This window comes from Asterias rubens, chromosome 3 (genome assembly GCF_902459465.1).
Source record: "Asterias rubens chromosome 3, eAstRub1.3, whole genome shotgun sequence".
Classification (NCBI taxonomy): domain Eukaryota; kingdom Metazoa; phylum Echinodermata; class Asteroidea; order Forcipulatida; family Asteriidae; genus Asterias; species Asterias rubens.
This window is the reverse complement of record NC_047064.1, coordinates 20,659,796-20,685,678: the sequence shown is the minus strand read 5'-3', so window position 1 is coordinate 20,685,678 and position 25,883 is coordinate 20,659,796. Positions and strand designations below refer to the sequence as shown.

Sequence of the window (25,883 nt, the reverse complement as noted above, 5' to 3'; positions counted from 1 at the left end):
CCTGAGCGAGGCTGTAAAGTCCGTACATGTACGTGTGCGCCCGCCAGGGGAGTGCAAGTGGTGGCGTTATAATTATTGGCAACAGAACACACCACAAAACACCCGCCAATCACAAACAAACACACAAGCAAGAAACCAGCAAAAACCAATTTGACAAACAAAACTTTCTTAAAGGAGCATTACAGAAATGGTATTGCTAACAAAACATTTGCTGGTAGTATGAGCACTTTCTGTAATCCACACATAAACTGACAAACCTGTAGAAGTTTGGGATCGATCTGCCATCCATGTCACAAGAAAAGAGTGAAAAAACGATTACACATTTTTTGCATGACATCGACTCATGCGAACAAAAATGAATAAAACGCTCACTGAGCGATAAACTCCCAAAGCGAAATAATTAAACTATTTATTTCTCATCAAATAATTTATGACATTTCAGACAGAAGTTTCAAGGGATGTTTTCTACTATCACCATCTTTAGACAGTGTAAGCTTTATGTAAATCTGTGATCTTTACGATTTTTTTTTCTTACCAATTCGGTAACGTTCCTTTAAACGAGGTTCAATGAATTAAAGGCAGTGGACACTATTGGTAATTACTTAAAATAATTATCACCACAAAATCTCACTTGGTAACGAGTAATGGGGAGAGGTTCATAGTATAAAACATTGCGAGAAACGGCTCCCTCTGAAGTGACGTAGTTTTCGAGAAAGAAGCAATTTTCCCACGAATTTGATTTCGAGACCTCAAGTTTAGAATTTGAGGTCTCGAAATCAAGCTTCTGAAAGCACACAACTTCGTGTGACAAGGGTGTTTTTTCGTTCATAGTTATCTTGCAACTCCGACAACCAATATTGAGCTCAAATTTTCACAGGTTTGTTATTTTATGCATATGTTGAGATACACCAAGTGAGAAGACTGGTCTTTGACAATATTATTATTACCAATAGCGTCCATTGTCTTAAGTGATGGTTTAATTCGGACATTATCGCATTTTTTCATACAGTCTGGCTTTCTTGTAGAATTTTTAATAAAAACAAAATAATTGTATAAACAATTCCAACTCATGGAATTCCAATGCCTATCCTGTGTGAGGATTAGCATTTTTTTTTATTTACAACAATTATTTCCAGGGTGAGTGAACAATACATCATTAATTGGTAGGCCGATAGTATAAGAAATACGAGTTCATATCATGTTTCTCTTTTATCCGGCCCGGCAGCGATTTTTTTCCCCCCAAACGACATTGCAATTGTTTTCCCTGCCGCTGTGATTGGCTCTTTCCGTCAGACTTTGTCATCATGCTTTTTTCACCAAATCATTGCAATGTCGTTTGGGAAAACAAAAATCGCCCCGGGCAGCCTTATTTAAAATTTGGGCCTCAGAAATCCATAAAAACTTAATCTGCACTGATTATGTCTGCAGGAGTATGTTCTGTTTCATTTGGCCATAAAATTACCGAAAATCCCAATTAATCTGAAAACTTGCCCATGCATATACATGTACAAATCTTTGCTCGCTCCTAGAGTGTGTTTTATCTATAGTCTCAAAGTTGAATAAATTATTTATCTTTTTCAATTTGCTATGTATTGTGTAACCCGACTTATCTTGTGTTTGTTGAATTTGTTGTAACATTTTTTTTGTAGTAAGTATAACGCAATTCTTTATCTTTTAACTTTGCACATTGAAGCGATTTTTGCCGTTGGGACACATCGCCACCTGTTTACATTTTAATGTGTTGATAATAAAATAAATAATAAAAGAAACATCGTGTGTGGCTTTCTATGCTCCTCTTGCCTTTATGGCGAAAATTAATTATTTAGTTATTGATATTACATTAATTTCAGTATTGCCACTTGTCGTGTATAAACAAAAAAGTATGTGATAATGGAGACAGATGTTAAAATTATTATATCGGGCGGATAATTTTTTCTCACCATATTAGTATTTTTTGTCCAGTTTTATCCTGGGCGTTCCTATCGATGTGTGGGAGTGCTCATCGCTCAGTGCGGCCGGGTTATGTGAAAGCAATCACGGGCGCCACGGGCGGGATTCGAACCCGCCACTCTTGCACTTCGGGAGCAGTGTCTTACCAACTACACCACCGAGACTGCCCGGCGGCTAATAGCACTTCGTTGTTTAAGTAGTGTATCTGCATACGATTTAATAGATGTTTTGCATCGGGGATAAATATTAATTATTGGCCGAGCTGGAACAATCACCGGGTCACACTTTTTACTTTAAAGGTGCTATGTCAGATTTTTGGCCGATTTGACCCAACACTTTTAATTTAAAATTCAGTAAGTATTTTGATGGGGGTATAAAAAGTTACAAGCTTTCATTTGAGCCATTGCTCGAAAAAGTCCGCCAATTGTTAGTAGCAGTGAAATAAAGTGCTCAAAATTAGTTTTTGTCGGGATCCCGACAATATATCACGTGACCAATTCTTATGTGTTTTAAAAGAAACGTTTTAAATTATTGTCATGGGTCCTGACCATTAAAAGTGAAAGTTAAACTTGTTTTCGTTACAGCGGGTGATACTCTTTGAAATACCATTCACTAAAAAATAAATATATTTTTTAATGTTTGGGGCAAAAAATCTGACGAAGCCTGATTGATTTATAACACATCAAAATGTAATCTGCTATAGCCGTGCGCTCCATCTCCTTGTTTTTGTTTTGTTTTGTTTTGTTTTATACAGTAGGCCTACAGCTCACCTAGCTCTACTCGATGCTATCGACATTTTTTTACAGAGGGATATTATGAGTGGGGGGGGGGGGGGTATAACAGCTGGTAGCAGATGAGTGAAACTTTTATTTTACTCATTCACCCAAAACCTTTTTTCCCCCGAAAATTTCGTCTGTATAGGCCAAATTTATTAATGTTTTGTTTGTTCATCTTTTTTTTATTTTTTAGAACTACAACTACAATAAGTCGACAAATATAGAGTGGTGAAGTTGTCACAAGTAAGATTTGATTCAAACCCCCAAACTTCGTCACCGAAGAGAAGAGATCCACCTTTATGATTAATTTTGTCGGAAGTGTTGTGCGCCCCCTTTAGTTTAAAGTCCGTTCATTTTCCGTCGCCCGTCCCCTTTTTGTGTTTAGTCTGGTGGCGGCAATGAAGAGGCAACACTTTAAGTGGTTTACTTACGACGGTACTTCTAGGGATATGACATCATACACAAAGGTAAACATGGCGGCGGTTTCAAGTGTATTTCGTGCTGGTCTGTTCGCTAACAAAGTTGCTATTGTTACTGGAGGTGCCTCTGGGATCGGGAGAGCCATAAGCCAGGAACTGCTTTACTTAGGTATGGTGAATCTTTGGTATCAAATTACTTATTTCTGTACAAGCAAATAGCGTTAAAAAGCCTTTCTGAAAAAGTCGTTGTGTTGCACACCACACACTCAGCATGCTCAGTCACACGTTCACAGCTACACTTACACAGTTTACACAGTACAGCATTACATTATTATAATTATTGTGATTCCTGAAGAGTGAAAGTGAAAACTTGTGATTTTGTGTGTGTGATCCGTTATCGTCTCTACTAGCTGCGGAACAAACTTCATGTTTCTAGGAGAAGTATTCGTACACACAGCAGGCGATGCCTTAAATTTCGTTCCCTTTGAATTGATTTGGAATGGATTGGAAGACTTGGTTGGTGCGTCATTTATAAATGCATTGTTTGTCAATCATGTTCGTGGTTCGGACAGCTTCGTATAGAACTAATTTTTTTTTTTAATCACCTAGTTCGTTTTTGGTTTCTTATCTTAATCTTAATCTTATAAAATCTTGAACCAGTCACATTTTTTAACAAACAATGCACACTGCCTGGAAAAAACAACAATCATCCAAGCGTCTTGGAAAATGGATTCGTTTCAAAATAAATGCTTGGGAAAGTCTGCGTTTTAATTGGTTAATCGGTCAGCCCTTTGCAGACAAGTTTTGAATAAATAATGCACGTTTCTTGCCCCAAAAAGAAAAAACGCAAACAGGTTGAAAAGGGCCCTCGTGGTTTGCCCCTCAACTCGCGAGAGTGGTCTCCTCTTCCAAGTTCCAGTCCAGTTTGCTCTACGAAGCTGTCCAAGCGACGAAGGCCTAGACAAAAGCTGAGAAGGGGACACAGCAGTTTCCCTCTGGTATGGAGTATTTCTGTGTGAAAATTTAAAATTTGTATTTAAAAAAACTTTTTCTTTCCACATTGAAGGATGTAAAGTTGTAATTGCATCCAGGAATCAGGAGAAGCTTCAGAATGCAGTCAGAGAAATGAAGACTCAAATACCGATCAAATCCACAGCTGACATTAAAGAAGTCAAATGTAACATCAGAAATGAGGAAGAGGTACTTGTAAATCTTAAGTCTTTGCATTAAAACAAGTGTAAACACCTGCAGAATAGGCAGAATAGGCGGTGCAGAATAGGCGGCGCAGAATAGGCAGAATAGGCGGTGCAAAATAGGCGGTGCAAAATAGGCAGAATAGGTGGTGCAGAATAGGCGGCGCAGAATAGGCAGAATAGGCGGTGCAAAATAGGCGGTGCAAAATAGGCAGAATAGGCGGTGCAGAATAGGCGGCGCAGAATAGGCAGAATAGGCGGTGCAAAATAGGCGGTGCAAAATAGGCAGAATAGGTGGTGCAGAATAGGCAGAATAAGCGGCGCAGAATAGGCAGAATAGGCGGTGCAGAATAGGCAGTGCAAAATAGGCAGAATAGGTGGTGCAAAATAGGCAGAATAGGTGGTGCAGAATAGGCAGAATAGGCGGTGCAGAATAGGCAGAATAGGTGGTGCAGAATAGGCAGAATAAGTGGTGCAGAATAGGCAGAATAGGTGGTGCAGAATAGGCAGAATAGGTGGTGCAGAATAGGCAGAATAGGTGGTGCAGAATAGGCAGAATAGGTGGTGCAGAATAGGCAGAATAGGTGGTGCAGAATAGGCAGAATAGGTGGTGCAGAATAGGCAGAATAGGTGGTGCAGAATAGGCAGAATAGGTGGTGCAGAATAGGCAGAATAGGTGGTGCAGAATAGGCAATACAATGATTATTTGTACCCAAACCCTTTCTCTACCACCCCCCTCCCAGTCGTCTCCTTGTTCATTTTTCATCCCTTGTTTTTTTTTTGTGTGCTTTCTGCCACTATCTTTTATTTCACAGTATACTTGTTTGTTGTTTTGTGTTGTCATTTAGCCTCCAATAAATACATTGTGCACTGCAAGAATTGCATCGATGCATTGCATCAATGCAAAAATAAAAATGAATAAAACGCTCACTGAGCGATAAACTCCAAACGCGAAGTTTATTTCTCATCAAATATGACATTTCGGACAGAAATATTTCAAGGGATGTTTTCAACTATCATCATCATTAGACCGTGTAAGTTCTATGTAAATCTGTGATCTTCACGATTTTTGTTTCTTACTAATTCTGTAACGTTCCTTTAACATTATTATTGTTGTTTAAACATTTCCACTTCTATTGTTGCAGGTGAAAGCACTTATGGACTCAACGTTGAGCTACTATGGGAAGATTGATTATCTTGTGAACAACGGCGGTGGGCAGTTTATGAGTCCGCTCTCTAATATCAAACTGAAAGGATGGAATGCCGTTGTCGACACCAACCTGAACGGCACATTCTTGTGTAGTAGAGAAGGTATGCATCTGACTCAAATCTCATAGAGCCGCTTAAAGGCACTGGACACAACTAGTAATTGTCAAAGACTAGTATTCTCACTTGGTGTATCCCAAATAACAAACCTGTGAAAATTTGAGCTCAATTGGTCATTGAATTTGCAAGAGAAAAATAAAAGAAAAAACACCCTTGTTTCATTACTTTAGGGAGAAAGGAGACTTTGAAGGTGAAACTTATTATTTCTGCTTGAACTATTCAAGGGGCACCAAGTCAATTACAAGAGTCTTTATTGGGGTAATGAACCGATCCGACCTGTCAATCAAACTGAGCGTTCACCCATTTGACCAATCACAGCAATGATTGTGGTTGGACAAACTCGGTCATGCGTGCGCGTATATTTGGCACGTGTGGAAGAATCGTGCAGAATATCATTGGGAGTGCTCGTGCACGTGTCTTGCTCACGTGCGCGGTGGGTGGAGCTTAGTGGAAAGCCGGAACGGTCCATTGCCTCTGTTACCTGTGTGAAGTTTCAGACCCTACACTGTGTAATTGTATTTTGTAGTTATTCTGTCATCAAATCTGAGTTTCACGTTACTTCTGACAGCTTACAACAAGTGGATGGTCGATCATGGAGGTGTGATTGTCAACATCATTGCAGATATGTGGAATGGCTTCCCTATGATGGGGTGAGTACAGTGCCAGATTTAGAGCTGGGGTTTCAGAGGGGAAAGAATCTTGGAGTCAAGGGGTTTCTTTGAACATTCACATACAAAGCAAGCAAGGGTTTTAGAGACACAATATAATGAGTGTATCTTTTGAGTTAGTTGGTTCGGAGAAGAACCAGTTGTTTTACCAACTCCTTTGTGTTTAGGAAAAAAACTAAAAAATAAATAGTGAACTTGTGGGAACAACTTTGTGTAAATCTCTTTTGAAGGAGTGTTGTGTTTTAGAAGAGCCGGTTTGGTCTCGACGTTTCCAACTGTATACTCTGCTCGTCTTTTTAATTCAACAGCTTTTCTCAGTGTTTTTAATCCACCAGTTCTTCTCAGAACCACCACAGGTCATTAGAGATTTATTACATGGTGTCTCCGCAAACCTCACTTGATTTTATATCAACCATGCAAAGTTTCAGATCCTACTTAAAAGATTTGTTATGACAAGCAACAATTTCCCGTCACCTTAACAGAGTTGTGGAAGTGTCGTGGCCGAGCGGATAAGAGCCCGAATTCAAACTCTGGTGTTTCTGATCAGCAGAATGTGGGTTCGAATCCCCAGCCGTGACACTTGTGCCCTTAAGCAAGACACTTAACCATTGCTTCGTCCTTCGGATGGGACGTAAAGCCGTTGGTCCCATGTGTTGTGTAACGCATGTAAAAGAACCCAGTGCACTTATCGAAAAGAGAAGGGGTTGGCCCCGATGTTCCTGGCTGTGGCTGCTGTATGCACCGTAGCACCTTGTAAACCCTTATAAGGTGCTAAATAATTGGGTCTCATAATTCATCACTGCAATAACCTAGCTTTCTAAAAGTTTGTATATACTCAGCGTCTTGAGTACCTTGTTCGGTAGATAAGTGCGCTATAATATAAGACTTCGTTATTATTTATTATTATATTTAACAGACACACCGGGGCAGCAAGAGCAGGAGTAGAGAACCTTACAAAGACGGCATCCTTAGAGTGGGCACCAAGTGGAGTGCGCATCAACTGTGTAGCTCCTGTAAGTATTCCTACAACATCTACTCCAACCAGACTTTGAACAGTGGGAAACAGTGTGCGAGTTTGATTCCTTCATGCGTTAAAGCAATAAATGTAGGACCAAATTGGTCCTCAACTTATTTGACCGCTCGCGAGACTTGCACGCTCTATACCACGTGGTCAGACCTAACACTTAAAATGGCAATGCAATGTTTCTATAGAAAATTTGGGATGAACAAATACAAATACTAGAGCAGGAATTGAACCTATGACCTCTAGATCAACAAGCCATCGCTCCACCAACTTAGCTAACTAACCTTAATGTTGGTGGTCTCCCTATTTCGTCAATATCTTTGTTCTCTATAATTTATAGTTTGTGTGATTCACTTTCTGTGGTTACTTATTGAGTAATAAATAACCCTGAAATATTGTTTTTGATTTAAACAGGGGACAGTGTACTCAGAATCAGCGGCTGCTAACTACGCAACTCCAGAGATCTTTGAGTCTGCAGTTCCTGCCATTCCAGCAAAACGGCTCGGCAAAGTAGAAGAGGTAGGACAATAATTGGACACTTTTGAGACACTGGTGGCAGCAGACGTAACGGTCCTTTTTTGCGACTCTGAGCGTGCGCCCACTTGCTCAGTATAGCGCTTAGGTTTGAACTGTGAAAAAGGACCGTCTTAAAGTCTCCCATTAAAATGGATCAATACTAAGAAAAAAAAATCCAGTTTGAAACCTGCAACATGGCGTCTGAAACCATGGCTAAGACTGTGTCTGAACTTTCAGCTCACGCTACAGTTGTATTCTCAGATCATCATCAGTTGAAATATTGACCCAATTCACCTGACGTCATCATCAGAAACATCTTGAATGCGCCATACTGGTGGGCAATTTCACTGTGCGTTTTTATATATAACTCTATGCCCTGCAGTGTCCACTGTAGTGCGCATGTTAGGCGACGCGGCGTTAATACACATAAACCTAACTGCCCACCAACATGGTGAGCGTGGCATCAGTCGTCGCGTGTGACGCGCGTGCAAGGGGTCAATAGGACGTTGTTAGATACACCCTTAGCAACAGTCATGGCCGTTATCAAAGCTGCCAATGGGAAACTTCCGATTGCTAGGTGGCAGCAGACTTACCGGGTAAATTTTAATTGTTTACGTAGTTCTGGGCACCCGCACATTACCGAGAACGATGGATTTTACCTGGTAAGTCTGCTGCCACCAAGCGTCTCAAAAGTCTCCTATTTGGATACAGCCATGGTCAGGTATCTGATGACCAAAGAAAACAAATTGTGCCATAAACGTTTGATTTTTTTGTATTGCCCCCTATTTTATTTTCTGGTTATGTTTTGTATGTTTTATTTGTAAATATATTTTTCAACTGTAGATCCCCACCCCCCCCCCCCCCAAAAAAAAAACCCCAAAACAATAGTAATAATTACAAATGAGTTTGAACATATGCATTTTCCAGATCTCAGCCGCTGTGTGCTTCCTGTTGTCACCAGCAGCTTCCTACATAACTGGAGAAACCATTAAAGTGGATGGAGGATCAAGTCTTTATGGGCAGACAGGATGGCATGTGCCAGGTGAGTTTTTGCCTTGATTCATAAACATGAAGTTTTGATATCAGATTCTACAATAATAGAATCCTTAACACAATTTAATGGTAGAGGGCGCCACAGTTGTGGTAAAGATTCTTCTTTGTACAATACAAACAATGAAAGTTACTGAATCAATACTAGGTACGAGTACACAGCAACCCCCCTTCCATAACAAGTAACACAAAACTAACACCCCAACCATACAAACAGAATCAAATAGGAGGCTGTTTTTGTGTTTGTAGCGTTTTTTTTTTTTTACTGTTCTGTGGTCAAGTCAGTACATTTTCTTTAAAGTTTTTCATCATTAAGTAGCATAAATCTCATCAGGGAAGGCCTGGATTTTTATCTGTGAGAGGTGAGGCGATTTTAATTTTGCAAAAGGCACTTCCATTGGAAAGTCGTGAAGTCTATGGAAAATTTTGGACGGTGCACCAAAGTTACAACGGGGCAACTAGGCCAAGGCCTGGAGTGTAGTTTCAGGTCCGTTAGGGGGGTTTGGGATTAAAGCATTCTTTAAAAGAAGAAAAAATATTTCATCAGTTTTATTTGGTAAACAGATCTTTCAATTTGTTTTTACAAATTTGTTTTGGTTTTCTTTGTTCCAGATCATGATAGATCAAAAGCCTATGAATGGAAGAGTGACATCAAAGATAAAGCAAAAACAATTGAAGAAATAGATAAATCAAAACTATGACGACTCTATATTTTTCCAATTAAAAAATTTATTAAAAATTTCAATATAAATGTAAAATTTGTACATCCACTGGCAAAGTAAACCTGTATATAAATAATTAATATTTTCATTTAAAAGTTTTAACCAAAAGTACCCCGACTTTGATTTAATATTTGAAGAGCTGAAGAAAACATTTTGCAAATTATGAAATGGAATATTGCCATATTATGCTCTTCACAAAGACAAATCAAAGTCACTTCAAAAAGTGGTAAGAAAAAGAGGTAGAAACAAAAGAAAGAAATACCCATGGGCTGATTTCAAAAACAGCTGAGATTAAAGGAACACGTTGCCTTGGATCGGTCGAGTTGGTCTTTGAAAAGCATTTGTAACTGTTTGTTATAAAATGCGTATGGTTAGAAAGATGTTTTAAAAGTAGAATACAATAATCCACACTTGCCTCAAATTTGCGTGGTTTTCCTTTTACTTTGCGAACTATAAACACGGTTGGCCATCTAAATGGCCGACCGTGTTTGTCGACGAGGTAAATGGAAAACGACCCAATTTCGAGTGATACTTGTGTGGATATTACTATATTCTACTTTTAAAATATCTTTCTAATCATATGCATTTCATAACAAAACGGTTACAAACGCTTTTCAAAGACCAACTCGTCCGATCCAAGACAACGTGTTCCTTTAAGATGACGAGGAAGCTGCAAACCGTATTTTGTTTGTTACTTTAAATTTAAGTGCTCAGCAATCTAAACTTCTTAGCAAAATGTGATGTCACAATACAAGTTTTTGGGTTGATATTGACAGCTCACCGTCAGATACATTTGAATGCTTAGTGATATCCAGCCCTGCCGTCAATTTCACCAAACTCTTCCTAACCTAGGATCAATCTAAAGACATAGGACGAGTTAAATTCTGTATATGCAGATGGCGTCACATTTAACCTACCCTAAGTTAGAGTCCTAACTCAAAATAGGATTAATCCAAGTGTTTTGTGAAAATTAACTGCTGGTTCTTTTCATTTGAACAAACCAGATTCCGATTTTACAAAGCACTAAGATTTATCTTAAAATCAGTTGGCAGTATTACCATAATGATTTGTATTGTGACACTTTGCTTAGCAACTACGATTGATACAAAGGTTAATCAATCTTAGCTCTTTGTGATGTCAAGCCAATAACATATTGTATATTTGGGTGGCATTAATGGTTAGATACATTTTTAATCACAGTCATTTTTAGGAAACAGCTTTCTATACAAAAAAATATTACATCATGTTTTAATAATTTGATTTCAGACTGCAACATTTAAAATTCAGAACTGTTGAGCACCATTTGTTTACGAATGATATTTTTTTAAATAACAGACTGCAATTGTTTTAAAATTCAGGGTTTACTTTGTTGTTACTGTGCATTTTGACTAAAACGATAAAAAAATTGTCGTTGATAATTGGCAGTAAATAAAAACTTGTAGTTTGAACCAAAACTAAATGTTTATTCATGTTTGTTAAATTCAACTGAATGGCGTTTTGTGCAACTTCGCCTTGTCAATAAAATCCCTTTTACATGATAATTTTTTAATTTTTTTAATTTCCTTTTTTCAGTTTCACGTTCTTTCTTTGGCAATGGAAAGATACCAATGAAAACATAATTTTTTATATTGTTGAACACAATTATTGTGAGAAGAAATGTATTATCAAGCTACCATGCCCAACATGAAACTTGTATACTCCCCAGGGAGCTGAGATGGTTTTAAGGTATTAATTAAAGGTCCCAGTGACCAGCCGTCGATTTCACCAAACTCTTCCTACTTTAGGATTAATCTTAGGACTTTGGACGAGTTAAGTTCCGTATTCAAAGGCGTTGGACACATTTAACCCATCCTAAGATAGGACGGGTTACTCATCCTACCTCGAGATAGGATTGAACTTAGCATTTTGTAAAAACCGGCTGCAGGGGTAATAATGTTGGAAGCACTTTGAGATGCCCTTCGGGAGTGAATAGCGCTATATAAAAACGATTATTATTATTGTGTGTACGATGCCCTTGTAATAAGTTCTACATAAGTGTACAAGGAGCAGATGAAAAACACCCTGGTCTCTCAAGATGAAACACTTCTACTGACAGCTGTATCGTACTTGATGCATTTGCGTATTATCACTCAATGGCCCAACTTTCAGGTTAAAGGAACACGTTGCCTTGGATCGGTCGAGTTGGTCTTTGAAAATCGTTCTGTAACCGTTTGTTGTAAAATGTATATGGTTAGAAAGATATTGTAAAAGTAGAATACAATGATCTACACAAATATGCCTCGAATTTGCGTGGTTTTCTTTTTACCCTGTCGACTAACACTGTTGGCCATAAATGGCCGACCGTGATAGTTCGCGACGTAAAAGGGAAACCATGCAAATTCGAGTGATACTTGTGTGGATCATTATATTCTACTTTTAAAACATTTTCTAACCATATGCATTTCATAACAAACGGTTTCAAACGCTTTTAATAGACCAACTCGTCCGATCCAAGGCAACGTGTTCCTTTAAAGCCATTGGACCCTTTCGGTAAACAGTATTGTCCAAGGCCCACACTTTGTGTACCACAATTTCTATATCAAATAACAAACCTGTGAAAGTTTAGGCTCAATCGGTCATCGGTGTCGGGAGAAAACAACGGAAAAACCCACCCTTGTTTCCGCGCGTTTCGCCGTGATTGTTTTGCCGTTTTCTCAAAAAGTAAAGCATTTCATGGAATAATATTTCAAGAGAAGTCTTTCACCATTGCCTTCTGTAAACCCTGTAAGTTATTTGTAAATCTGTGAACTTTTATTATTTTTTCTGACTCGAAAGGGTCCAATGGCTTTAACTGTAATCAACTTCATAGTTGATCAGTAGTTCATCATGAATCAAAAGTTTTGGTGACACATTTCATTTTGCTCTTGTTGAATTCATAGAAAATTTGTATTCAAACAAAACAAAGTTCTGAAAGCTGTATTGCACTCGATGCAATTTTGCACAGCAGTGCTTAACTCTCAAGTTAACTTTGCTGAACTTCATAGTTGATCAGTTGTTCATGTGTCAATCACAAGTTCGGACTTCATTTCGCTCTCGCTGAATTTTTTGAATTCAAAAACTGTTCACTTCCCATGAACATTTTTATTCCACACTAAATGAATTGCTGTAATGGAAGCGATGACCCCTCCCATCGACCCCAAACCTTTGCTTACGTATCCTAGTACAGACACGGGGATCCATACATCACTCAGATTGACCAAGAGACCGAGCCGAGCCTTATGCATGTCTCGCTTGAGCTCTACTCCTTGATTAGACTTCATCAGTCCTTCTAGTTTCAGGGCCTCTGCTCGACGCGTCAGCAGTTGGATCTTACGAAGGTCATTTAAGGTCAATGAGAGTAACGCTATGAGCCAGTACCACGCTGAGCGTTGACCCCATTTCTTGATATCCACCTGTTCAATAAGGAACAATTGAATTTGTTATTGCACAAAATGTCAATCTATTAAATCGTTGCGGTACCAGCTGCTAAAACGTAGGATTCAAACTGCCTCTAGCTACCGGGCAACCTCGGTGGTCTAGTTGGCAAGACACTGCTCTAGAATTGCAAAGGTCCTGGCTTGAATCCCATCCGAGTAATATGCCTGTGATTGTTTTGTTTTCACAGAGCTCAGGAAAGTACCGAGTGAGTATACAGTGCTAACACACATCGATGTGTGTAAAACCAAAATTAATATGCAATAACAAAATTCATAGAAATATCTCATAATTTTGAGGACTTTAGTCTACTTGTTATTTTTCAACTTTTTTTAACTGATGTTAAGACCTTTAGCTTGCTCAAAATACCAACTTTTATTTATTTAGATTGCCTGACATGTAAAAGCCCACGACAAGCCACTTCAAGATAACGGCTACAAGAAACTGATTTGGGCTTTTGACCCTAGCCAACTGCCACCAGAGGCTGAACCTCCTGGGGATGAAACAGGTTTACTGTCGCTACAGCCCGTAAGGATGTAGGCATGGGTATCATCCCTTAGGAGCATGACTGGTAGAGCAGAATGCACTACCTTACCTTCCCAACTTTTTAAGAAGCCTTGCTCAAAGGCACAAGTGTCATTACCGGGTGTCGAACCTACACTCTGCAGCTGACAACACCAGAGCAGGGGTTCAGTGCACTGCACCCCTGGGTCACGACACGCCAAAAGCATCCTTACATTTAAATGCTGTATTCAAATCCCACTGTGGTATCTTTCCTTTGCAATTGGTCACCAAAAATTGATTAGTATGTACCAAGTCTCTTCCCCTTGTGGTTCAATACTTCACATCAAAATGAAAACAAAAATATGAGCTACGTGTAAAACACAAACAAAACAACAGATTGTACAGATGAAACAAAAAAGTAATGAAATAATTTGAGTCAAGGTTTCATTCTTACATCACAAATCTTGGTTCTGCCGAGCCAGACCAGATGATCTATCAGCAGCCACAGTGCTTTACCAGTGAAGCCAATTAAGGTCAAGAATCGTTGAATATCGTCAGTCTGTCGGAGGGCATCCATTGCCTTCTGAGCAAACTCCATGGAACGAAACATTCGAAATACTAAAACGAGATCAAGAATAGAGAAAAGAAGTTTGTAAGATTTTTTTTACTCACAAAAAACAACAACTTTTTGAGGCTGGACTTGAATCATACAGAACCAGGTCATGCCCTCGTCTTGGCATCGGTGCCCCTTTTCCCCATACACTTGAAAGATTTCCAATGGAAGCGCCCTTTGCAAAATAAAAGTGGCCTTGCCCTTAGATGAAATTCCAGGCCCGCATAGAAGGACTGTGGTATGGCTCGAGTTCAAATATATTACTGGACTGTAAATATTTGTACAAAACTATGTCTTTTTTTTTTTTTTTTTAACGAGCTTTCAGGAGGATGTTGAAGGCAGCAAGGCGATTGCCTCCACGACCCCTGGGGCTGATTTCACAAAGAGTTAAGTGTATTGAACCATTCAGTTGTGCATTTAGATTCATTTGGGATCTGGAGGACTCAGGAGGGGTGGCTATAAAGTAACCCATTGTTATGCCACTGCCTCGGTGCCTCTTGAAATGTTTCAGTAGAAATTTTAAATCCATTGTGTCTGGAAAAACTGTCTTGTCCTTACAGAACAGGAACATATCACCTGCAGTTTTTAGCCCAACGTACATTTTCTTGATGTGGTGACAGCTGCTTCGAGTTGTTGAACTTTTTGTACCGTGGTGTCTGGTCCTCCATATCTTGTTAAGTACCAAAGCAGAAACCTTGACGCATATTGGGTAACCCTGTCAAAATAGACAACAAACAAGTTAATATTGAACAATTTATTTAAATGGGCCCTTGATATATAAGTACAGGAATGGAATTTAATATTACTTTGCAAAGGGCACTTCCGTCGGAAAATGTTAAGTATGTATAATAAACAATATGGGGGACATTTGACATTTTCATTGCCATTTTAAGAAGGCTAGTGAGAAATGGCGACCAAGAATTCTCAGTCCTACTCCTAGTAGGTCCAACTAGTAGTATATTCACAAGTCAAGCAGTAGTTTACAGACACATCAAATGGGTCATCCTTTCATCTTTAAAATAGCATTCAAGCTATATGAAGCTGATTTAAGCACCAGTGAACTTCTCTTGAAACAAGCTTTCCATTGATTAAAGAAATGCAGAAACCACCGAACTCCCTACCTAGGAACCCGCCCCCCCCCCCAAAAAAAGAAAAAGTGCCTAAGCTCCAGCATTCTGCCACTGCACTGGCATCCGTCATTTACCAACAATAACATGACCAACTCAACTGTCAATTACTAAAAATTAGGCTAACTGTTATTATAGATTAATAATAATAAATAAATCATAACAATTTAAAGGAACACTTTGCCTTTGATCGGTCGAGTTGGTCTTTGAAAAGTGTTTGTAACTGTTTGTTATAAAATGCATGATTAGAAAGATATTTTAAAAGTAGAATATGATGATCCACAACAAGTATCACTCGAAATTGCGTGGTTTTACTTTTACCTCGTCCACTAACACGGTCAGCCATTTATGGGCGTCAAATTTTTGACTCCCATAAACGGCCGACCGTGTTAGTTCGCAAGGTAAAAGGAAAACCACGCAGTTTCGAGGCAAATTTGTGTGGATCATTTGTATTCTACTTTTAAATCATCTTTCTAACCATATGCATTTTAATATTATAGCAAACAGTTACAAACGCTTTTCAAAGACCAACTTGACCGATCCAAGGCAATGTGTTCCTTTAAAGCCAGTGGAAACTATTGGTAATTGTCAAAGACCATGCTTCTCACTTGCTGTATCTCAACATAAATTATGCATAATAAGAAACCTGTGGAACTTTAAGCTTGATTGGTTGTCGGAGTTGCGAGATAACCCCGAGATAACTATGAAAGAACAAAACACCCTTGTCACACGAATCACACGAATCAAACTCGTGAAAAATTACTTCTTTCTCGAAAACTACTCCACTTCAGAGGGAGCCGTTTCTCACAATGTTTTATACTACCAACCTCTCCCCATTATTAAATACTCCTTACCAAGTATATAGGTTTTATGCTAAATTTTTACTAAAATAATTACCAATTAATTAGTGTCCACTGCCTTTAACTTTTAAGAAAAACAGAAAGTTCCTTGCTTTTATGGCCCTATCGGATATACCGCTTCCGATTGTCGTAACCCTCTCTCTGACCAGAAAAATTGGTAAAGAAAGTGTGGATCTGTTGTGTTTATTAATCAATTGCGTTTTTCACGAATTGGGTGCAGTGAAAAGCATCATTGACATTCTCAGCCTAAACGTTGATTTGGGCGTGGCAAAGCTATAAAGAAAACCCCACAAATGCTTCACTAGGTATGACTATGAACAAACCTGTAAAGTTTATCCCGCCCTTCGGTGTACGATGTAAACTTTACGAAATCCCGAACAAATTGTTCATTCACTGCGGACACTGGCCATGGCAGTGGCAACGACATCGTTCAGCTTCGGACGACTTAACGAGCATTATACTGCATGGGGATGTATACAACTTAAGGTCAACTCGGGCCTAGTACAAATAAGTGTATTAACTGACTCGTACCTATTTTGGTCAAGTCGTATACTATTAAAATTATATTATTTGCCAAGCTCAAACTCGCCACTCTTTTGACAGCTCAGAAAGTCCTTGGGGCGGGGCAGGGGGGGGGGGGGGTGTTACGGCGTGGGGTGGGCCCGCTTAAGGGCCCCGACAGATTTTGCATTGTAGATGCTCTGTGTGTTGCAATTTATTAGGCAAATTAGAGGCATGCATGTTAAATCTATATTAATGTTATTGTGTACCCCAGATGTGGGGCAAGATCTACGGATCATAGTATGTATTTACTATTTGCTTTTGTTGTCCCTTGCCCATCTTGGGGTATAATGTTGTCAATGTGTTTTGTTTTGTACTGTTATGGCGAATAAAATAATAATAATAATAATAACTTGAACAAAAATTTGAGCTGTACAATTTGCGGCTTTGGATTTTAGGCAATACCATTATTTAAATGTTCATTACAAGACGTATGTGCAGTAGGCCTATACCAGTTCAATAAATATGCAATACAGTAGTCAACCGTAGATTCTTTCAAATGATATTTATTACGACCCCCCAGCTCTCCATTACTCGTTACCAAGTAAGTTTTTATGCGTAGAAGACACTGGGCACTATTGGTAATTGTCAAAGACTAGTCTTCACAGTAGGTGTATCTCAACACATGCATACAATAACAAACCAGTGTAAAAATTCAGCTCAATCGGTTGTCGAAGTTGCGAGATATTAAGGAAAGAAAAAAAACACCCAGTCACACGAAGTTGTGTGCTTTCAGATGCTTGATTTCGAGACCTCAAAATTCTAAATCTGAGGTCTCGAAATCAAATCCGTGGAAAATTACTTCTTTCTCGAAAACTACGTTACTTCAGAGAGCGCTGTTTCTCACAATGTTTTATACTATCAACCTCTCCCCATTATTCGTAATCAAGAAAGGTTTTATGACAATAAATATTTTGAGTAATTACCAAAAGTTTCCACTGCCTTAAGTAATTACCAAAAGTGTCCACTGCCGTTAAAAAACCCTCAACCGAATTTGAACCCAACGGGGCAAGGTATACAGCCAGTCCCCTCACATCTTCAACCGACAATGATCCGACGACAGATATATGAAGAACTTGCGCCGATGAATCAGTGCAGTCCGCCCTGGTGGATTTGGGTTTGAGTTAGTCACTTTAATTGTACCACACAAAACAACGACAATCGTGCCCTCAAGAAACAACACATGATAGGCAAGATGTGTTCAGTTTTTGACTGAAATGTTCATGCCATGTGTTATTAAACCCCCAAATGTTCGATTTTTTTTCGCTGATTCATTGGAGGAACCTTGATAAAGGGAAAGTTTTTTTCGAGTAATACTTGTCTTATGTTTTTAATGGATCCTGAGTGGTTTTTAAAGGCAGTGAACACTATTGGTAATTACTCAAAATATTTATTAGCATAAAACCTTACTTGGTAACGAGTAATGGGGAGAGGTTGATAGTATAAAACATTGTGAGAAATGGCTCCTGCTGAAGTAACGCAGTTTTCGAGAAAGAAGTAATTTTCCACGCATTTGATTTCGAGACCTCAGAATTAGATGAGGTCTCGAAATCAACTTGCATCTGAAAGCACACAACTTCGTGTAACACGGTTGTTTTTTCTTTCATTATTATCTCGCATTTTCAACGACCAATTGAGCTCAAATTTTCACAGGTTTGTTATTTTATGTATATGTTGAGATACACCAAGTGAGAAGACTGGTCTTTGAAAATTACCAATTAACAGTGGTTGATTTGCGAGCACTCTTATTTCCCTTCTTCCTATGCGATTTTCGAAACATTCAAATCAAAAACAAAAGAAAGAAATTTCAAATTTATGACAAAAGTATGGATACAAAGATACAGATAAAACCTGAGACATTGCTCGAAAGCTTTCTTTAACCATGCTATAATCACAAGGGAGTCTTTATCAGCAATGCCTTGATCCATAGTTCACCACATTGATTTCGGTTGGTAATCTGAATTTTGCTTTAGCAAATTTGTGTTGAGTGAAACTGTGTGCTTATGGTCTTATAAAATCTCCCCGGTTTAACCAGAAGAATGAATGCTGATGTAGGCCTAGCCATGAGCCGCAGCCATAGTCAAAGACGCAGCCGATGATGTCAATATCCCATGCCTGGATCCCCGTGGTCACTGCTGGCATCATTACACACCTTTCACTCAGCACCAGTCTCTAGAGGATTGCCAGACGAGAAGGTGAATTGGTTAATCCTTGATTAGGTTTTATTTACAAGCCCGTGTAGACCCGAGCCTTCAGGCTCCTTAATCCAGATTAAGAAGACGATGATGAGATATTCCCCCACACCTTGGGTTGGTTGTGGCAAGAACCGCATCATCATGTTAAAGCTGTCAGATTAACTCAAGTTCATAATATCTACAGTCATCACGGTCATGTGCTAATCACAACTGTTGGATTAGGAGAACATTCATGGCCAAGGGCTTGTCATACCATGGATGATGGTGAGCCAACGATCATGGCACAATGACAAAGAAGTAGATCAGGGGTCACAACAAAAGATAGTCTTATTAACTTATGTCCTATATAGGACTCTTTGTGAGTTATCTTTACTAGGGATATTGTTGTCCTTAGTTGGAACCAGGTTCCAGTTGGTCCAAAATATTGAAGAGAAACTTTCCTTCTTCAAAAGAGAGTTCATAAGAAACTGCAAAACTCTGACGAAAAGGATTTGCAAAAGACAAAAGAAAACAAAAAATTCAGAAGGGAACATCATTTCAGATTCGTTTACAATTTGGCCGTATGAGTAACACAAAATTGTCACTCATCAATTTTAGGTGGTTTCTTATAAAAGAGGTGGTCACTGGTAATTTGAAAAATTATTGGAAAGTTTAAAATGTTGCGGTAATTTTAAAGGCACTCCACTCACACCCCAACTGATTCTTTATACGCTGAAGTGTATTTAACCCCATCTCCTTCCAGCTGATTTATTTCAAGATGATAAAAAAGCCTGGACATTCTCCCTCTGAGATCTACTCATGAAGATGGAAAGTTCGCTTCCTCCTCAGCAAGTGCCGTTTGTCATTTTGATTTAGACTCGCAATCAGCCCCAGACCGGGGGTTCTTGTGAGCGTTCCCCACCGAGGAACACCCCAAGTTCAGTGACACTCTGGCCAGTCAACCATTTCTTGTGTCCCCCTTGAATTTCGCTTTGAATGGGGGCAGGGGTGTTACAGGGTTCACAAGTTTGTATTACCAAAGTGTACAACTGGTGAGGGGTTGGTTGAATTTGACCAGGGCCCAATTTCATAGAGCTGCTTGAACAGAAAGTACTTAACAGCTCTCTGCTAAGCAGAAATGAGCAGGATACCAATCACAAATGGTACATGTGACAGGGTAGTTCGGCTGGTAACCTTAATCTGGTAAGCATGATTTTGTTGTTGAGAGATGTTGATAGTATAAAACAATTTGAGAAACGGCTCCCTCTGAAGTAACTTAGCTTTTAAGAAAGAGGTAGTTTCTCACTCAAATAATAAAAGACTTCAGCTGAAGTATTTTATTGTGCATCTAAAAATAAGCAAAGTTGTGCAACAAGGGTGTTTTTCTTTCATTATTCTCCTGCAACTTCGATGACCAATTGAGCCTAAGTTCTGGTCTTTGCTAATTTACCAAAAGTATCCAGTGCCTTTAAGATTGTTGCCAAGCAAGGTGATGTTCATAAAGCTACTCGAATTACAGCTTTAAATGATGACAGGACACAATTCAAACATAACCCGAGGTTTTTTTAACGCTTTCTTTTTCTCCCAAGACACAGTCCATTCCCGACAAACCATTTTTGAAAAGGATAAAGTTCATAATGTCACAGGTTGATGTCATTATAATTTGATAAACTGAATGCAGTGTGACACATCATTGCTAAGTTGTTAGTTTTTTAAGTCATAATTTTGCTCAAGTTCCGCACACAGCGCTGTTTTTAGTTAAAGTCATTTTTTTTGTCATCACCAGCACAGTTGACTCACTCTGCTCTGACTCACGACGCTGTCAAGCTGACGCTCAAATTCATCTCAAAGATATAACAAAAATTCTACCTCAAGAAACGGGAGACGTTCACGTTTTCCCCCACAAGAAAAAAACATTTAGATTGTAAAGCTCTACTGATCCTCTCAAGTTGTGATCCCCCAACAGAGTGAGTTACAAAACTTGTGGTATGCATTTCAGCAAAGTGTCACATTCTCTCACCCCGTCCTACCCTTTTCCTTCCCCAAATAACCCCCTTCCTTCCCCCCTCACTGATAACTTCCACTTGGAAATCTTACCCCCATCTGTGGGACTTCTAGTTGGGAATCTTACCCCCATCTGTGGAACTTCCAGTTGGAAAGCTTACCCCCCCCCCCCCATCTGTGGTTTCCTACAGCTTCAATACACAGGACGTGAAAACAAACCTTTGCACCATTCTTTGGAGGTATATTGGTTTATTAACATGATGATTTCGTCATTTCTATATAGATGCTCTTTTCACACGACAGAAACTTAGCAAGGGTCTCTTGATACATTTTTGGCATGGTTGCGAAACTGCAACTCGTGAGAAAGGACGATAATGTTTATTCTGTCCATAAAGAACTGCAGATTTGAGAAGATATCACTGAGGAATCGACCAAACGTTGTTGTCCTTCATTATTTTAAAGTGCAATAAATGTAAAATTTCACAATCATGCTCAAGTTATAAGCAAGGGACCCCTGCTAAATTGCTGTTGTGTGAAAAGGGCTTTTGAAAATAAAAACCCTAACTCCTTTTTCCTTTTATTTTTTTTTAAGGCATTGTTTTTTTTTTGGCAAGATTGGTTTTCTAAACGGTTACATAGCACCATGTAATGAATTACAAGTTGTTGTGGCGCAATATGCTGTCAATCACTTGGGAACACTGGCTTATTTTACAGGTTTATTTTACGTGCGTTACATAACACACAGGACCAATGGCTTTAAGTCCCATCTGAAGTGGTTAATTGTCTTGCTTACGAACACAGGTGTCACGACTTGGACTCGAACCCACATTCTGCACGGGGTGCGTTTTTGCGGTCGTAAACAATAACTGTTTCGGTAAACTACCAGTGATCAACCAAGTGGCAAGTTCAACCGAAACAGTTATTTGTTACGTTCCCGAAATCACACACCTGATCACAAACCCCAGAGTTTGAATCCGGTGTTTTCAACCGCTAGGCCATGACGCGCCACGGCTGGTATAGAGACGGCTTTGCCTCAAGGCCACTGGGTGTGGCAATCCTCACACCTTGATCATCTGCCTCATCTTGGACAGGTGCCCCAGTCTCTGTGACGTTAGGCCGGAACCTTCAATACGAAGTCCATCTGTCTCCTAATGGTGTCTTTTCACACCTTAGCTGTCAGTGTCAAGTTCCCTAAGGGCGTTATAACAATGACTGTTCGGTTAGCCACAATATCCCCAGCACCAGTCTATATTGTTGACTTTTGTGTTTGATTCTTTCCTTATCAGGGTGACAGAGACAGGTTTGGAATATGGGCGGACCGTAGTCTTTTGACAAGTTGTGATTTTTTGGCTGATAGTTGAAGGAGTTGAAATGATTAATTACGGCATTGGAACGTTCCACTTACAGACTGTCTGAAGTCAAGCTGGTGTCTCGCAAACTAAATAAACAAACTCGGTCTGAAGTTTGTGATAAACATATTAGTCATAAAGCATGTTGAGGTTATTTAAACTATAGAACAGTATTTCGGACTGCACAAAGTGTACGCACTAAAGGCCTCCTTGTTTTAAGTTGACCCCTTTACTTTAGTCTTCAGTCGTTACTCCTATACTTCCAACTTTGAAGGCTATATAAGGTGTGTTTTGGCGACCGTGACCGGAAACAGGTTTCTGGCGTAAAGTCCATTGACCGAAATAATTTCCAAGAGTTCTTGACGTAGGTACATCTCTTAAAAATGTATTCTTAAAAATGTAAAAATGTACAGCCTTCATTTTGTTTTCATTGAACTTATGTAATCTTTTTCAACACTATTTATTCGTTGAGCTTCATTTCATTTTCAAAAGAATTCCATTGAGACTCCGCCCATGGTAAACCGAGCCAACAAGTCGGTTACTGTTTGGTGATCGGAACAGACTCGTCACCGCGGCGGTTCTCAACCGAACACGCGAAAACGCTCAACCAATGACCAAAGCTCACACATGTTTCTATTTGGGTCGTCGTCGTCGACAAAACGCACGCCTATTCTAGTGATCGCGATCAACACATTACAAATGCTCTGCAACTTGCCGACTCCTGGCGCAGGATCATGAGGTTTCGAACAAGGAAGATAGATGGGGATTATTTATTTCATGTACATCTGATTTTGTGTTTAATTTGAGAAAGATGATGAGGTCTTAAAATGTTATTTACTGGAATTGGTCGGCTCATTGCCAACGTCTTCACTATATTACGCAGTGAGAAAGATGATTAGGTCTTAAAGGCAGTGGACACTATTGGTAATTACTCAAAATAATTATAAGCAAAAAACCTTACATGGTTACGAGTAATGGGTAGAGGTTGATGGTATAAAACATTGTTAAAAACAGCTCCCTCTGAAGTGACATAGTTTTTGAGAAAGAAGTAATTTTCTACGAATTTGATTTCGAGACCTCAAGTTTAGAATTTGAGGTCTCGAAATCAGCCATCTAAACGCACACAACTTCGTGAGACAAGGGTGTTTTTTCTTCCACTATTATCTCGCAAGTTCGATGACCGATTGAGCTCAAATTTCACAGGTTTGTTATGTTATGCATATGTTGAGATACACCAACTGTGAAGGCTAGTCTTTGACAATTACCAATAGTGTCCACTGCCTTTAAAATGTAATTTACTGGAATTGGTCGGCTCATTCCCAAAGTCTTCACTATATTATGCAGTGCAAATCTTCCGAGGGTACGTTGCGTTGAATGCTTTTTTGTTTTTTATTCTATCACCAACGAAATGTCATGATATTTTGTAATAACTTTTCAGAGAAAAAATGTGAGTGGACTTTAAATCTCCTCAGGGCAATAATGTAGACTCAAAGTGACGCAGAGAAGGACCGTGTCCCTAAGGGGATGAGGGCATGCCCGGCCAGTCCCCTAACGTCCCCCAAATCGCCTTTAGCGGTATCGTCATGTCTATACTCATCAAGGCTTTAATTCCTTGATGCAATTTGTGTGTAAAGGACGAAATGAACTCATCACTGCGCGGTATTTTGCAAACTTAAAGGCAGTGGACACCCTCTGAAGTAACGTTTCGAGAAAGAAGTATTTTTACACGAGTTTGACTTCGAGACCGGAGACTTAGAATTTGAGGTCTCGAAATCAAGCATCTGGAAGCACACAACTTCGTGTGACAATGGTGTTTTTCTTACATTATTATCTGGCAACTTCGAAGACCGATTGAGCTCAAATTTTTACAGGTTTGTAATTTTGTTCATATGTTGAGACACAGAAAGTGAGAAGACTGGTCTTTGACAATTATCAATTGTGTACAGTGTCTTTAACATTAGCAACATGTTTGGAGTACAACTTAAGCACGAAACATCCACAACAAACAATACAAAAGTAATATTAACACGGAAAACTCATTATCGAAGTTTTTGATTGTTTTCTTATATTATAAACAAAAACAACTTGCAGAAAACGAACTTACAGAAAACAAGGAAGTTTCGGAGCACATGTCAGAGTAAAAAAAAAAACACGCAACAAACATAACAGTGCCCAAACAAGTACCACAAAAAAACCATAACAACCAAACAAACTACAACAACAATGGCAGCACGATGACAGCAAAACTCACATAGTGAAGTTTTCAATTTCTTTTTACAAAATCAACTTTGCAGAAAACAAACTTACAGAAAACAAAACAAACTTAAAAAGCAAATTGTTCCAAACTTTCATTTTTTTTTTTTTACCACTGGGTGTTTGTTTTTCAATTAGTGTTAGTTTAGTCTTCCCTCTGTTTGGTTTTGGTCTGAGGAAGGTGTCACGTATACTAAAAATGTCCCGAAGGATAAATTTAATCTGATGACAGTTCTAATCCAATCTGTGATGGTATTTCGCTCTTGTCTTCTGTTCAAGTTGAGTTGCGTGACTGCTGTCATGTACAATCGAAGTATATGACTCATCATCATCAATCTCGATGAGGTTTTTGTGTGGAGGTTTGAGGCATCTATAGCCCGTTCATAGTTCAGGTGAATGCGAATACGATACGAATTTTGACGTCACAAATTCGCATTGAATGATTCGCAATAGTTGAACTAAGTCTTGCAAAACTTTCGCAGCGAAAACACTATGACGTCACAATTCGCTTAGCATTTTGCACTCGCAGGAAGTATGAACCGGGCTTTATGGTGATCGGAAGTAAGCAATCCTGATTACCACACTGTCCACAAGGAAATAATATCACACATTTCCAGCTCTCGGTTCTTGGAACTATCGTCTTCAAATTAATAGATTGATTTGTCTTAAAACGTTAACTCGAGCCTTTTGCCCATCTTTCCCATCGCCACTCGACAACTTCCCAAGTTATCGTCACTTTTGTATACAGGAGCAATCTCCACAACACGTTGGTTTGAGAGTGGCAATATGGTGGCTTAGTGGCTCTAACTGGCGCTAAAGTTTTTTGTTTTTTGAACACCCAGTGTGGCTGCATGGCGTTCAGCAACTTGGTTGATGCAACGATGATGTACAGCAATGTGGTTGCATGAAGTTACTAGCCGGGTGCATATTTCTGTCAAGTCATTCGATGAGACGTATTGCTCAGCCCCATGCGGGTCATTTACCCCGTCTACCTGACTCAGTATGTGTCTTTAATGATGGGGCTATACTCCAGGTATTTGCGGCTTCCACACTCGTCCCAAAACAGTCCCATCGAACCACCCCCTGCAATCGGGCCGCATGATCGGCGGGCGACTCCTGAAGCAACGAACTCTTCGACACGGTGTGATAATGTTCCCTGATTGACGATTACCATATGAACTGAGGACACATTGTGAACTATAAACTTCATGATACCCAATGACTCAGATTACACCTATAACGATGTAATTGGCCATTGTTTCTCACTCAGAAAGAGTGTCACTTGGGCAATCGCCGCAATGCGATGCCACCGGAACGAAGGTCGTGAGTCAGCCCGCCCAT

The 25,883-nt window shown here is 39.3% G+C and overlaps 2 protein-coding genes across 2 annotated transcripts; one reads left to right on the top strand and one right to left on the bottom strand.

Annotated features, from left to right (window-relative positions):
• The first annotated feature begins 3,149 nt into the window (after nt 1-3,149).
• On the top strand, nt 3,150-10,005 carry LOC117288345 (peroxisomal trans-2-enoyl-CoA reductase-like). Its single transcript, XM_033769165.1, has 8 exons — nt 3,150-3,314; nt 4,212-4,345; nt 5,484-5,649; nt 6,233-6,314; nt 7,249-7,345; nt 7,771-7,875; nt 8,800-8,914; nt 9,535-10,005. The coding sequence occupies exons 1-8, from the start codon at nt 3,176-3,178 to the stop codon at nt 9,621-9,623; spliced, it is 927 nt and encodes a 308-aa protein (XP_033625056.1). The 5' UTR covers nt 3,150-3,175; the 3' UTR covers nt 9,624-10,005.
• A 2,418-nt stretch (nt 10,006-12,423) lies between these two features.
• On the bottom strand, nt 12,424-16,630 carry LOC117288418 (peroxisomal membrane protein 11A-like). Its single transcript, XM_033769275.1, has 4 exons — nt 16,525-16,630; nt 14,814-14,929; nt 14,056-14,219; nt 12,424-13,075 (listed from the first exon to the last, which is right to left on the bottom strand). The coding sequence occupies exons 1-4, from the start codon at nt 16,626-16,628 to the stop codon at nt 12,746-12,748; spliced, it is 714 nt and encodes a 237-aa protein (XP_033625166.1). The 5' UTR covers nt 16,629-16,630; the 3' UTR covers nt 12,424-12,745.
• Between the last annotated feature and the right edge of the window lie 9,253 nt (nt 16,631-25,883).